We start from the raw sequence: 15,368 nt of genomic DNA on the forward strand, positions 1-15,368 counted from the left end.
AGAGAAAAAAGTAAAATCATAAGTCCTCATAAAAATTTGAGGGGGACAGTGCAAATAAATTGGATAGTAACTTAGAAGAAGAAGATATACTTTATTGATCCCTTCTCTCCCCACTCTGTAGTGTTTACACACAGGGAGGATGCATGCACAAACAACCTCACACATGCAGGAGAGGTAGCAGAGCAGGGAGGCTGCCAGGTACCCGGCACCAGCAAGCAGTTTCAGGGTTTGGTGCCTTGCTCAAGGGCACCTCGGCAGTGGCTCAGGAGGAGAACTGGCACCTCTCCAGCTAACAGCTCACTTATTTTTTTTGGTCCAGTCGGGACGTGAACCGGCGACCCTTTGGACCCCAAGCCCTTACAGACTAAGGCACTGCCGCCCCTTAGCAGCAGTGATAACATCAATAAATTGTCATTGAATTAAGAATCTGACCTCTTTCTGTTCCTCTTTCTGTTCCTCTTTCTGTTCCTCTTTCTGTTCCTCTTTCTGTTCCTCTTTCTGTTCCCCTCACTGATCTACATGCTGTAAACAGGACAACATTTCTAAAGTTTTAATCAATATTCACGTTGGTGTTTCAAAGCACCCTTTAAAACCTCCTCCTCTCTCTTCTCCTCTCCTGTTTCCTCATGCCCTCAGCTGCTCGTGACCTCATATAAACACTCTGTCTCTCTAATCTGCGCCTCGGTCTCGCCCGATCAGCGCTAACTAAACGTCTCGGTCTGCACCTCTCAGAGCCGGACCTCCGCGGGCATCAACATGTTTGATTTAAGTTGAGGGCACCGGGCTCAGTTTTCCCCTCACTGAGCAAATCTGTGATGTTTCTGTTTCTGAGTCACTAATACGCATGCTGATCTTAAAGAAAACACTGTTTGATGTTGTGTATTAACTGAGACTTGTTCCTAATACTGTTGCTAACCAGAGTGTGTGTGTGTGTGTGTTTTGAAGCTTGCAGATGGATCCGGCTCAGCTATCATTAACCTTTCTGCCTCTAGTGAAAGCCTTCATGTAGGTAACAGCCTCATCTTTAACTCATTTCATTCATCATTTTACATTTGTCTGTTTCATTCATTCATCCGTCAGCATCCATCAGCTTCAGACGCACAGTTCTTTCTTTCTCTTCGTCCTTTTTTATAATAATAAGGACTAAAGTCATTACTTTGAGAAGATCTGTTCACATTGGCAACACAAATACATGTCTTTACTTCCCTTAACTTAATACATTCGTGTCACATTTGAGGGGTTTCCCTTCATCTTTTTATTCTGGTTACACTTTAATCATGATTTAAAAGCAAAAACAAAAATAAAAAACCCGGCTCATGATACCCGGATTATTTCAGGGAGGATTTTCAGAAGAGTGGGACCAAAAAGCAGGTTTTATATCTGACTAATGAACATTAATTCCTGTCGAGTCGAGGCAAAAACACACAAACAATATAGAACTGCTCTGTATTTATCATGCAAACATTCAGAAAAATGCACCACACCCTGCAAAACCCCGTAGTTAATTCTCAGGGCTTGTAAGTGCTGCAGATACAGACAGAAAATATATGACATTACACTCATGAAACCCTTTAAAGCGATCCCTCACAGTGGCCCACAGTTTGCTTTGCTTGTAACTCAGGAGACAGTAGCAGGGATCTGACTTTAGGGAGAGAGCTCTTTATTGATGAAGTTTATTCGTGAGACAGTGATGGATAACTGTGGCTGCAGGGAGACTGGGGTTCAGAGTGGAAGGAATGAGATAAAGAAGAGGAAAACTACACTTTCTCTCTGAGGTGAAACAAGAAAGGCTTTTATATTTTGGTCGCAGATCAAGAAAATCCAGGTTTTCTACAGAGCCGCGGAAATCCGATCCCAGGTCTGAACGCTTTTATTTATCTAAGCCAGGTCAATTTGAAGACTTAGCCTGACCCGCACCAGTAGTACCACCCCCCTCTTTTATGCTCCTCGGTAATTGGGGCTGATTTCTTTCTCTCCAAACAAAGATATTTGTTTTATTAAGGGTCAGATATTGAAACCAGCCAAATTAAAGGCTCCACTTTCTGTCTGGCCGGGGCCAAAGTCAACAGAGCTGCTACAGATCCTCCGAACCACAGACCGTCACTGAGGGCTGGATGAATGAGAGAGAGGGGGTTGAAGGAGGGGAGGTTTAAAGGGAAGGAATTGAAACTGAAATTAGGGGGGGGGCGGGGGGAGGGAAGAAGGCAGGCTAATATCTCGTGGCACCAGAAAGAGAACGCTGGAAATCCTGGCTTCTTCATCTCTGGGTCGAGGCCAGAAAACGGGTCATTGGGATCCATGATTAACGGATCAGTCCGATTCAGTTTCAGAGCTGGAAAGGTTTAAGAAGATCGGCTGTCAGAAAATGTTAGAATTCTGAGGGAAAGAAATCTGAATTCTGAGAAAAAGTAAATATTCAGATTAAAAAAGTCAAATTTCTGAGGGAAAATTCAAGAGGGACAGTTTCAGAGTTGGAGAGTTTCAGAGTTGGAGAAGTTTAAGAAGCTGGGCAGTCAGCGGCGTCACGGCTCCTCAAACTTCGCCGGCACTAGTGTCTTAAGGTCTTCAACTATCTGCATAACGGGAACATAAATCAAACGTCCTTTGAGGAGACGGAGCAGAAATTCAGGTCTTTTTTTTCTCACAATGTTGAATTTTCCGTCACACCTTTGATCTTTTATCAGAATTCATTATTTTTTCAATGTTCACTTTCCTCAAATATTGACTTTCTCTCCAATTTCTGTCTTTTCTCATAATTGATTTTGTTACCCTGTTTCAGTCCATCTTTCCGAAACATATTGAGCATACATCGGTAATGGGCTGCCTCCATCAGACAGGGAACTTTTGAAGCTACCTGGACCAGAAACTGAGCTAAAGAAAACCAGGCTGAAGTTCAAAACCAGGGCAGGAAACAGAGGTCTGTGTTCAGAACTGTCCTGATTAGGTTAAGGATTTCAAGACAACTAGAAGTGCAACTTATTTCTTTCAGCACCCCCCCCCCCCCCCCAAGAGATCTAACGTGGCTCAGATGGAAAATTAGAGATTTCTGTGTCCGTGTTTTCCATCTCTGACGTGTTTTATATAAATTAGCTCCCCGTCAAAAAGCTGTGGTCGTGCTCCGTCTCTCCTCTCCCATTAACTCCCATCACAGCTATCCCAGTTCATGGCCAGAAACGAGTCAACCCTGATTAATCTCGCCCTCTGAAAAGCGTTGCCTCTCGTTCCATAAATCCTTCCTGGACCAACAGACTGACAACGCTTCACAATGAGCTGCTGTTCTCCTCCAGGATCTGACCGCTGCACCGATTCGCTGCCCAGACTGTCAATCAAATGTGTCCCTGGATGACACGTGTGTATTGGTTAGACTGCATATTGAACACTTTAGAGTAAACTAACCCTACATGTCTCACAGAAACAGGCATGTTTTTATTGTAATTATGCATCAAACGACTGCTGATACTTGAAAGTTATCCCTTTTTCGTGACAATCTGACAACATTTTGACAAAATATTCAATGACAAAAGAAAAAAAGTGAAAAAATTCAAATATTTGAGGAAAAAGTCAATCCTGAAAAAAAAGACAATCCCTTAAAGATCCACTATTATTATACACCGAAATATCTGTTGAGTTGCATTGTGGGAAATGTAGGCACCTGGTTTTGACATCACTCTTGAACACGCTCGCTTCAACACATTGTACATGATAAAGCTAAGGGGGCGGGACATGTGTAAGCGGTTGACCAATCACAACAGAGCTGGCCCAGGTAACCAATCAGAGCAGCTCTGGTTTCAGACAGAGGGTGATGAGAGGTAAAACAGGCAGTATGAGAAAAATAATGAGCTTTTCTAAATGTAATGTACCAATAAACCCTGGAGGTTGACCTCTGAACTCTGCACTGAAGGGGTTTCCCCACCGAGAGCTTTTCAGAGGCTCCTCTGTGAATCCAGCGGCGGTTTTGGCAGCCATCGTTCGGTTAGCCTGGCTTCCCTGCAGGGCGTAATGATAGGCTGCAAACCACACTGACACCCTGAGCAGACCGCGGTGTGTGTGTGTGTGTGTGTGTGTGTGTGTGTGTGTGTGTGTGTGTGTGTGTGTTACCTCAGGAGTGTGCATTAAATAACGAGTGCCTTAATCTGTCTGAATCAAGAGGGGACACACCTTGTCACACACTAGTAGGCACACACACACAATTCCTGGCGCCTCTGTCATCAGAGCTTGGCACCGGCTGCACTCAGAGGACGCATTAACACACACCAGACACCTCAGACAGAGTGTGTGTGTGTTAGTGTGTTAGTGTGTTAGTGTGTTAAACTCCACGTGCTGCCCTTTTCCATGCCATGCTGCCACTTTGGAAACATTAGGAAGTTTTACTCCCCTTCTGTGTGTGTGTGTGTGTGTGTGTGTGTGTGTGTGTGTGTGTGTGTGTGTGTGTGTGTGTGTGTGTGTGTGTGTGTGTGTGAGTATGAGAAAGGGGATCCCACAGCAGTCTCAGTGCCATAAGGGCACTTTTGTTCTACATTAATGCCTATACACACACACACACACACACACACACACACACACACACACACACACACACACACACACACACACACACACACACACACACACACACACACACACACACACACACAAAGGAAAAAGTGGTGCATGCGTCATGAGTGTGTTTTAAGCTCCTCGGAGGGTTGAAGGTTGCAGGGCGGGGATGTGTGTGTGTGTGTGTGTGTTTGTATGTGTTTGTGTGTCTGTTAGTTTTGATCAGTCCCTTCGGTATTCAGCATCTTTGTAGTCGTTGTTGCGTCAGAGCCAACACACACTCACACACTCACACACACACTCACACACACTTAGACAGACTGAGTTTTTTATTTCCGTGAGAACATTCTCCCGTGTTTAAATAGACTTGTGGACGTTGCCAATGTGAACAGACTCGGAGTAAAAGCTTCGTGCTAAAATAAAACAAGTTCTGATAAAAACAAATGTCACCCTAACCCCGAAAAAAGTCATGTCGTATAAATCAAAATGCCTCTCATCCAAACCACACGTCAACAAACCAGAGATATGTTATTCTCCCGAACAGAAACGCATTGTGAGCTCACGATGACTCATGTAATAGTAAGACTTTTACGGCTCCGCTTTAATGCCAGCCGTCACTCTGTAATACCGGGATTTACTCCGATTTATTTTGTATAAATGGTTTCAATTTGGACCGAAAGCCTTTAATGTTTCAGGAAAATTGGTGTTATGAAATGTGTTGAAAAGCCTCTTTACATGAGTTTCGTTGTGTTGTTTTAGTGTGTGGTGGCTTTGTGTCACAGCTTGTGCGTCTGATGTCTCTCTTTTTCTGTTAATGCAACACTAGATGTTACAATGGGTAAGTTTCTGAGCACTTTTGTCCTCATTTTTCAATTTTTTCTGCAAGAATTATTAAGTTATAGTGCATTGCATTTAGAAAATGAGGGTTTTTAGCATTTATTCTATGAGATTAATGCCTACTCTTGGGGTTTACGGTCCATATTACACGTCTGAATGAGCTGTTAAATACTTGCATGCACCAATCATATGATATGTGTCACACATAACAGACTTTTACAGGAACGTTTCAATGTTTAAATATACATTTTTAGCAATATTGGAAAATAAACTGCACACTTCACTCGGTAGAAGCCTAACGAATCAAAGCGAATCATCGGGCTTTAAGACTTTACACTGTTGGTGACTTACTCCCATTCATAAGAAGGGCTAAGTCACATCCACCAGAAGAGTAGAAGTCAGTGACCTTTCAGAGACCAAATGCTGCACTTAATTACATGGATTCATTTGTCGTGAACTCATGTTGGGGATAGAGGTTTGTTTCCGTCCTGCCAAAGTTCAAATGCATACACAAACACACATTCTGCACATTTCTGATGTTGGTTTAGTCCGCTTTGTGCCCGTTTCCATTGCCTCAGAGCGCCCATTCTCCCTGACCCTACCCTAATGCCGCGGCGCCACCAGAGGCACTTTTTTTTTTTTTACTCGTGTTGACGTGACTTGGCGGCGTCGGCGCTGCCATGCCATCATTGGAAAAATCCTGAGAGGCGGCTAATTTCGCTCTTCAAAGACTCACTGCACGGCTTAACTGAGGGTCAAAGGTCATTACAGGGGTGGAGATGGTGTGCTGAATTAATGTGTAGGGTCTATTTCTTGTAACGGTGACAGAAAAGAGGGACTTTTCCTTCGTTTTTATGGAAATAAAGAAGATTTACGGTTCAATCCGATTTAAAAACGTCCAAAATAACAGTTTTGATCCATGAATGTTTGAGGATGGCATTCATTTAAGTGATTGGTTTATTCTACGCACTGTCTGTCCTACAGGCGGAGGAGTTCATGGACTGGTGGAGTAAGTTATACGCTTCGACCGGAGAGAAGAACAAGTACGGCACGTACCTGGAGAAAGGCTTCGACACGCTGAAGGTAAGAGAGACAAACTGAGAGGAGGTACGAAACAGAAAGCCATTCCCACAGGAAGGTGAATAGTCTTTAGATCAGAGAAAAGCATGCTGGAGACAGTGCCGCTCTTTGTTCCACTTCCTTCAAATGTCTCTCCCAAACTTCACCATTTAAATCACATTTTTGCCGAGATGCCAGCCCCTCCTCCCCCTCGCTTCTCATCCCAGCGACGTGACATTCGGTCCGTTTTCCGAACCCCTCCGATGACTCATCCGGGTTGAATTCTCGTCGGGGACGGATTGAAGGAAAAGGTCGCTCTGAAAGGGATCACGTCAACGTCTGTCTTTAGTCTCGAGCCATCGCCCACGCTCTCTCCTCAACCCTTATCCCGATTCTCTCGGCCCCAAGCTCTGACCTTTCCTTCCACCGGGACTCAGAGGGAACGTCAGTCTGATGCCCAAACCAGTGACTAATCGTGTCAGAATCTGGCCTCTCTTTATTGCCTTTAAATGAAACATCTAACCTCTCCTTTGGGACCTTTCACATCAGAGCAGCAGCTTAAACTCTACTACCACCAGGGCTGGGAGGGTTACTTTAAAAATGTAGACCCTCACAGTTCCTAGTTCTTCACTTAGGTCTTAAGTCTTGAACACTAAGCCCATAGATTCACACTTAAAGTATAGAACAGAACAGCTTACAGAGAAGAGTAACATCTGATCCACTCGACAAGTCGACATTTGAAGAAAAAATCCAGATTGTTTTAGGAAAAAAGTGATAATTTAGAAGAAATAGTTGAAAAATTCAAAGAAGTCGAAATTTAGAGATAAGTCATAATTTTTAGGAAAAAAATGTCGGACGTTTTTAAAAGTCGAAATTTTGTAAAAAGTGAGAATTCTCTAAAAACATTTGGACATTTTAAAAGTCATGTATTCGGCAACATAAGCTTCTAACGAGCAGAGATGATCCAGGAAGCCTCTTTTATTTCTCTTTTCTTCATGTAAAACCCCTAAAATAAGCCTCAAACTGAACGGCACAATGCAGAACGATATCTGCTCTCGGTGACCGTTGAAAGGCTCTTCCAGTTTTCAGGTGGGAGTTTTTCTCTCAGTCAGGAAGCGTATTAAACGGTTTGACCCCTGCTGATGGAAACACATCTAAGTCGGGACATTTTAAAACGTTGACAGTTGGATTGAACTGTTGGTGAAATGACCAAACTATTACCTACTATTACCTATTTACTTCCTCCTCTCTCCTGCCCTTTACACCGATCTGCTACTGTCACAATGAGCCTCTGTTTTCCAACCTTTCCTCCCTCCTTTACCTCCCTCTCACCCCCGACTGTCTCCAACTTCCTCCTGTCTCACTTTTCCAGCCTCAGTGTGACCTGAAGTAAACTCCCTGTGTTTTAAACCCTCACCTTTCTCCTCCTCCTCCTGCTGCTGCTGCTGCTGCTGCTGTTGCATCACCAGCTCAGCGTCTGGCGCCGTCGTGGAGGTCTGCTAGAGAGGGAGCTTAGAAATGTTTCATAACCAATTTGGGAGACGAGGGATCCCTGAAGGAAAGGCAGAGGAGTCATCCAGATATCCAAAGGTTTAAAGGATTTATGGTCAATGCATAATAGCTGCCGCCTAGTTTTCGTAGTACAAATCTAAAGGGGCAACTTAACTATTCAACTATAAACCTAAGACATAAAAAGGAATCAAATCAGTGCAGAGTTTTGTCTATTTTGTACGAATCATAAGTTGATTTCTTTAAGTTTATTTGCAGCAAACATAGATTTAATGAATTAACAATGGTATCCTCTGAAAGTTCAAGTCAAGCTTAGTTCAAAAAGGTGTGTATCATGTGTGTGTGTGTGTGTTTGTGTGTGTATCGTGTGTGTGTGTATTCAGTTTTGGACTGAGATATCAGTGCCATTCGTAACTGCCTCCAAAAATGATCTACGAAAACACTATTTTATTTTCCTGTTTTGGAGTCACAACCTGCTGACGTTCACTTCGTCTCTTCTTCTGTCCGTTTCAATCTCCGGTCTCTCCTTGGCTCACCCCTCTCCCTCACACTCTCACCCCTTCCTCACCTCTCTTCTTCTTCCGTCAATCTCCTCCTTTCCTCCCTGACAGTATAATTGCTTTTCTCCACAAAGGTGCCGCTGTTCCTGTGCTGGGATTGTAGTCCAGACCTTCTCCTTCTAAACACAGTCAGATAATAACCCCTGTTCTCCTCCTCCTCCTTTTCCTCCTCCTCCTCCTCCTCTTCCTCAGGTGTACGACCGGGAGCTGGAGAAGGTGGAGAGTTTCGGAGGTCTCTCAGATTTCTGCCAGACGTTTAAGCTGCAGAGAGGAAAGACTCAGGACGAAGGAGAAGACCCGTCAGTGGTGGGAGAGTTCAAGGTGAGGACTGACATACCACATGAGCCCAGTTACAAATACAGCCCATAATAAGCAACCATTAAAAGCACAAAATTGACATGAAAGCAAATACAGACACACTTTTTTTAGCTTTATTTTGTTATTTTCTGTTAATTTTATCAGGTTTGTTCATATTTTCTTCTCTTTGCTTTGAATTCATTTCATTACGCTGCATTTTATTAAATCGCTTCACTTTTCATGACTTCAGAGGAACATTTCAACCTCAAAACTGTACAAATTTCAGTGTAATCCAAGTCTCTTTTATCCTGTTGTATGCTCACTACTTCCCAAACCAAAACTAACTGTAGTGGCTTAAGTCTTTTTAATATTAGAGATAATTATGACATTCAGGCGTAAAAAAAACACACGAAAAAAAGGAGAAAGTATTTTCCAAATCACGTCAACATCCTCCAAATCTCCTTTTGTATTTCAGAATTAGTCTTTAACTGAGTCTTGTCCTTCCCCCCAGGGTATGTTCAAGATCTACCCGCTGCCAGACGACCCCTCGACCCCGCCTCCCCCCCGACAGTTCAGGAAGCTCCCTCCCAACGGCAACGAGGAGTGTGTGGTCCGAGTCTACATCATCCAGGCCCAGGGGCTGCAGCCCAAAGACACCAACGGGAAGGTGAGGATGCATCTGCTATAGGATGGGATGCAATCAGGAGGGGTTTTTATAGAAGTTATGCACTCAATCTATACGTTTTTAAGGGGTTTTTAGATGGAATAATGACATGAAATGCAACCGAAAGTCAGGAAAGCTTCTCTTTTCAGTGTGACCCCTACGTGAAGATCACTCTGGGGAAGAAGACCATCAACGACCATGAGAACTACATCCCCTGCACCCTGGACCCTGTGTTCGGAAAGTACGTTACATTCGTCGTAACCAAGCGTCCAGACTTTCCACATCTTGCAGAAATCCAGACTTTAAGAGAAGCTTTTTGACCTCAGGGGGAATAACCTACACTCACCCCTTTGAATTCAGGATTCTGCAGACCTTTAATGGCTTAAGTCGAACCTCACATGTCGTTTTAGCCACACTATCCTCTCAGACATGACGCACACGTCCCTGAAAACAAAGTCTGTCTGACGCTCTTGCACATCCTGTAAGGTTCCCGAACAGTAAAGCGTCTTTAGCCTTTGTTGAACCCTCAAAGAAAAGAGCTTCCCTGTGCACAGATCAGTCGTTATAAGCAAGCTTTTGCTCAGACACCTTCATCAAGGCGAGGGTAAGTGCAATGCTGACCGAAAGCTTGATAATTGAGAACATTTCTGCACAGATTTGAGCGTCCAGATGCTCTCATTCTCCAGTTTTAATAGCCTCCAATTCATCTCAATCCTTCCTCCCTTCATAAACACCATGTAAACGTAGACACAGGTGTTTAGTGCATTTCAGGGGGTCGTGTTAAAGCTCACACCAGGTGTCAGACTGTTAGCTTAAGGCCCCTCATTTCAGTCAATAGTTAGTTGTGCAGCCCCTGAATGTCTCGGCCTCCTAGGAAAACCACCTGCTGCCATGCTGCTTTTTAGCCTCTCATTCAGTTTATCTTTGTCACATGTAGTCGGTGTTTAGTTACTTTATAAACTGAGAAACGGGCGGTTACTCGTGCAGAAACTCGAGGTTATTCTCCTCTTCATTTAGCATGCTAATGAGGGGTGGAGGCATGACTCAGAGGGGAACTAAAGCAGGGTGGAGCAGGGTGATGGATTCACCTTTAGCATGTTAACCTCTCAGTGTCTCCGATCTGTCCCCCCTGCAGGATGTTCGAGCTGTCCTGCTCCCTCCCTCTGGACAAAGACCTGAGAGTGATGCTGTACGACCACGACATGCTGAGCAAAGACGAGAAGATCGGAGAGACGCTCATCGACCTGGAGAACCGCTTCCTGTCCAGACACGGAGCCACGTGCGGTCTGCCCCAGTCCTACAGCGTGTGAGTGCACAAACAACCACATAAATAACTCGTATTTGGTCTCCTTCAGTCCTTTCCTCGAACCCTTTCTTCCTCGTCCCGCCCCTCAGGTCGGGGGTGAACCAGTGGCGTGACCAGCTGAGCCCCCGGCAGCTGCTGCTCAGGGTGTGTGAGCGCAGGAACCTGAGGAAGCCCGTCTACCAGGAGGACTCGGTGGTCTTCAGAGGAGCCAGATACACCGCTGCAGACCTGGGTGAGGGGCATCAAAACAAACACGAAAGTGGCCGTAGAGTTTGGGAGTGTGCAGAGACAGACATGCTTTCTGGGATGTGTCCTCTCCCTCTATTCCTCCTCTTCCTCCTCTCCATCCTATCTATTTATCTCCTTCCTCCCATCACCAATCTCTCTCTCCTTTTTGAACCCACTCCTCTTCTCTCATCCATCCATTCTCTCTCCTGTTTGTTCTAAAGTCTCTCTGTACTCCCCTTACCTCCTTTGTTTCCTTGCTCCTCCTGTCCCTCCTTTCCTCATCTTCTGGCTCATCTCTCCACTTTTCCTCCCCTCTCTCTCCTCCTCTGAACTCATGAGGAGGAGAGAGAAAGGGGAAGAGGGGGGAGTGAAACCACAGGACCACCTGAAGAGCGAGCAGAGCTTCGAGATAAATATTCAAGATTCATATTCACTCCTACACACACATACACACACGCACACACACGCACACACACACACACACACACACACACACACACACACACACACACACACACACACACACACACACACACACACACACACACACACACACACAAGTTCCATGCAAGGTCATGGTTGTCGTTCTGGTGATTTATGGTACAACAGTGTGTGTGTGTGTGTGTGTGTGTGTGTGTGTGTGTGTGTGTGTGTGTGTGTGTGTGTGTTTTGGCCAACGTCAACGCGTTTTCTTTCCACGGTTGCCGTGCGGTTACCGTGCGTCAGCCGGCTGTCCGTCATCATTTGCTGCTAATTGGCTGACATCTCCTTCCTCTCCTTCCTCTGAATTTACTTTCTCCTCTATCGCTCCTTCCCTTTTCACCTCCTGACTGTCTTTCTGTTTTCACTTCAGTCTTTCCTGGGTTCTTCCTCCCCTTTTACTCTTCTTACTCTCCATTTTCTGCCGTCTTCATCACTTCTTCATAATTGATTTCATTCCCCTTTTCACTTCTCTCATCCTTCCTACTTTCTGTTCTTCCTCTGTCTTCTCGTTTCACCTTTCCTCTCTTTATCAATTTCTCTCCTCTCCCTTTGCTACCACGTTTCCTCTTCCTGTCATCTCTTCTTTCCTCCATGTTTCCTCACCGTCTTCTCCTCTTCTTTCATCACTTTTCATATCATCCTCTCCAGTTTTATGTTTCGTTCGCTCATCTTTTCTACCTCTCCCTTGCATCCACCTCCTTTTCCTTAATTTATTTCTCATATTTTACCTCAGTTTCTCCTCCACTGTCCTCTTCTTGTTTAAATGACTTGTCTCCCCCTCTCCTCTTTTGTCTCCTTTTACTTCCTTTTTGCTTTTTTAATTCCTCTCCTTCTTCATCTCCTCCTCCTCCAACCTTTCCTTCTTTTCTCCTTCTATCCTCGTTTTTCTTCCTTCCTCTCCTCTTCTGTTTCTTCTCCTCCTTTCCTCAGTGTTGTCCTTACCTCTCCCTTCCTTGTCTCTCTCCTCGCCTCTCCTCTCCTCTGGGGGTGACTCTGAGTTTACAGTCGTAAACCTTTGACATGATATTTTAGCTTTGCTTGGAGGCAAAACACATTTTCCTCCTTCATATGTAATGCAGAGTGTGTGTGTGTGTGTGTGTGTGTGTGTGTGTGTGTGTGTGTGTGTGTGTGTGTGTGTGTGAATAATAAATAATTCCTATGTGCTCTCCTCCCAGCTCTCTGTGTTTCCATCCTCCGCTCAGAGTTTAACAGTCATTTAAGGAGAGCTACGACCTGCACTTAACTTAAACTTCCATCTGTGTGTGTGTGTGTGTGTGTATGTGTGTGTGTGTGTGTGTGTGTGTGTGTGTGTGTGTGTGTGTGTGTGTGTGTGTGTGTGTGTGTGTGTGTGTCTCCAGAGGACAAAAACGTGTCCAAGCGTCACCTCGGTCCTCTGAAGGAGCGTCTGTCCCTCCACATCCTCAGGAAGCTGGGACTGGTTCCTGAACACGTGGAGAGCCGGGCGCTGTACAGCCCCCTGCAGCCAGAGATAGAGCAGGTAACACACACACACACACACACACACACACTGAGTCCGATCCCTCTACCCTCTGCTGTCGGTGTTATCTCGATTTTGAGCTGATTTTTGGTTGTGTTAAATCTCTGTCTTCTGATTGGTCGTCGGTGCTGTCCGTCAGGGCCGTCTGATGATGTGGGTGGATCTGTTCCCCAAATCCATGGGACCCCCTGGACCGCCGTTCAACATCACACCACGCAAGGCGAAGAAGTAGGAACACACTCACACGCACACACACACACACACACACACACACACACACACACACACACACGATCAGTCAACCAATCAGTTAATTGGTTAATTAGTTCACCACTAAATTAATACATCAATTAATCAATCAATTAACCCTCATTACTTACGGCCTTTAATGCTGAATGTTGCCAGGTGAGTTTCTGTTTGTTAATTGGTCAATCCTGGCGTGTTAAGGCCTTAATTGTTCAGTGAATAAAAGGTCAATTAATCGATCATTCTCTCGGTTACTCACTAGTGTCAGAACATTATCAAATCCTAATCAATGCCCATTAAATGTGTTTCTTCTTCAGGTTCTTCCTGCGCTGCATCATCTGGAACACCAGCGACGTCATCCTGGATGACATCAGCCTCAGCGGGGAGAAGATGAGCGACATCTACGTCAAGAGGTATTTCTTTTTGTTTCGTTTCTATCTTTTAAAACAAATATCCGAGCTTCACCCTCACGTGTTTTATCGGGCCCCTCTCAGCTGGCTGGACGGACACGAACACAACAAGCAGAAGACAGACGTCCACTACCGCTCTCTGGGCGGAGAGGGAAACTTCAACTACAGGCTCCTGTTCCCCTTCCTCTACCTGCCGGCCGAGCAACTGTGTGTCATCGACAGGAAGGTGGGAGGCGTGTCTTCAAACCATCATACAGATGTGCTCGATAACTCTGCAGAGGCAGTGTGAGATATAGAAGAAGGGAGGAAGGAGGAGGAAGAAATCCCTGTCCTGCCGCACCAAATGTTCACTAGAGCACTAAATGTGGATTCATCCGCCGCTGAAAATAGTCCCCAAATAACTTTTTACTTTGGTTTCAATACCGGTTGAGAAAAGCTGAAGAGACCAGATGTTTTACGGGATTCACAATAAATAAAATAAGATCATTGATTTGTCCTTATGAGGTAAAACAAAGAGGGAGAGAAAGAGAATAGGGAGGACACCAGCGTGAACAAGACTCTGTACTTAGCAGTCTGTCAACTGAGAGGAGGCTGATGGATGCCCTTAGATATTGCAACACACACACACACACACACACACACACACACACACACACACACACACACACACACACACACACACACACACACACACACACACACACACACACACACAGAGGTTGATTTGAAGCAGCTTTTACTTTCCGAGTGTTTTTAAGAAAGTTAAACTCCCATATTGACTTGTTCTGCGAATCCCAGACGAGGGACTTTAATTTCAAGTATGAAACACAACAACAGCAAAGTGTGACATGCACAGAGAGAGAGGGGAGCAGGGAGGGGAGCAGAGAGGGAGGAGAGAGAGAGGCAGAGAAGAAACCATTAGCAACGAGCTGACACTGTCTGCATTCTCAGTGAGAAGAGGAGATTATAGGTGTCAAAAGAAAGAGGCTAAAGAAGAAAGTATTTTTGTGTGAGTTTTAAGGATTAAAAATCTAATATATAACATATAAGAGTTTTAGCAAGCATAAAGCCATTAAACGATAGTGGTTAGACTCTGAATTTAAATCAAGTCACATTTAAATGATGTTTACCCTCAGATTGAACACGTTTCTGGTCGTTTTTTGGTCATTTTGTGTTAAATTTCCCTCTGATTCCTCTGTGTGTCTGCAGGAACACTTCTGGAGTCTGGATAAAGCAGCGACCAAAGTGGCTCCTAAACTCACCGTCCAGATCTGGGACAACGACAAGTTCTCCTTCGACGACTACCTCGGTAAAACACGGAGAACCACATCGTTTAAAATGTCTTTATTTAACTTTGACTTCCCTTAAATCACATTTCCACTTCCGCATTACTACACTTGTTTCCTCTCCCCTTTGGCTAGAATGAGGTTTATTAATATGTCTATAATGTTTATGAATGATAATTTAAACGTATTAGTAAATTAATTCTATATTTAATTATTAAATATCTTTGTTATATATATATATATTTTTTAGGACAATTATTTTTACTTTATTTTTATATATTCATATTTTTTAAATTATTATTGTAGATATTTTACTTTATTTTTTCTATTCACTTAAAAAAATAAAATGGATGTTTTGTTTTGAACCTTTACTGCCTCTAATAAATCAGTAAGCTCAATTAGAACACCCAATTTGGATCTTTATCCAAACGTATGAACAAATATTGTGT

At 44.2% G+C, this 15,368-nt stretch overlaps 1 protein-coding gene across 3 annotated transcripts in view; it reads left to right on the forward strand.

Moving 5' to 3' along the window:
* dysf (dysferlin, limb girdle muscular dystrophy 2B (autosomal recessive)) overlaps window positions 1–15,368 on the forward strand; it is a 48,014-nt gene that overhangs the window by 27,148 nt on the left and 5,498 nt on the right. For 2 of the 3 annotated variants that reach the window (XM_063901023.1, XM_063901024.1), the window contains exons 41-52: window positions 946–1,005; window positions 6,358–6,456; window positions 8,694–8,822; window positions 9,310–9,465; window positions 9,612–9,703; window positions 10,598–10,768; window positions 10,858–11,000; window positions 12,838–12,977; window positions 13,117–13,205; window positions 13,541–13,636; window positions 13,718–13,859; window positions 14,843–14,942. In XM_063901023.1, coding sequence (XP_063757093.1) covers window positions 946–1,005; window positions 6,358–6,456; window positions 8,694–8,822; window positions 9,310–9,465; window positions 9,612–9,703; window positions 10,598–10,768; window positions 10,858–11,000; window positions 12,838–12,977; window positions 13,117–13,205; window positions 13,541–13,636; window positions 13,718–13,859; window positions 14,843–14,942 — 1,417 coding nt within the window. The remainder of the gene's footprint in view (window positions 1–945; window positions 1,006–6,357; window positions 6,457–8,693; window positions 8,823–9,309; window positions 9,466–9,611; window positions 9,704–10,597; window positions 10,769–10,857; window positions 11,001–12,837; window positions 12,978–13,116; window positions 13,206–13,540; window positions 13,637–13,717; window positions 13,860–14,842; window positions 14,943–15,368) is intronic. The other variant, XM_063901026.1, reaches the window with a different exon arrangement.

This window comes from Eleginops maclovinus, chromosome 14 (genome assembly GCF_036324505.1).
Source record: "Eleginops maclovinus isolate JMC-PN-2008 ecotype Puerto Natales chromosome 14, JC_Emac_rtc_rv5, whole genome shotgun sequence".
Classification (NCBI taxonomy): domain Eukaryota; kingdom Metazoa; phylum Chordata; class Actinopteri; order Perciformes; family Eleginopidae; genus Eleginops; species Eleginops maclovinus.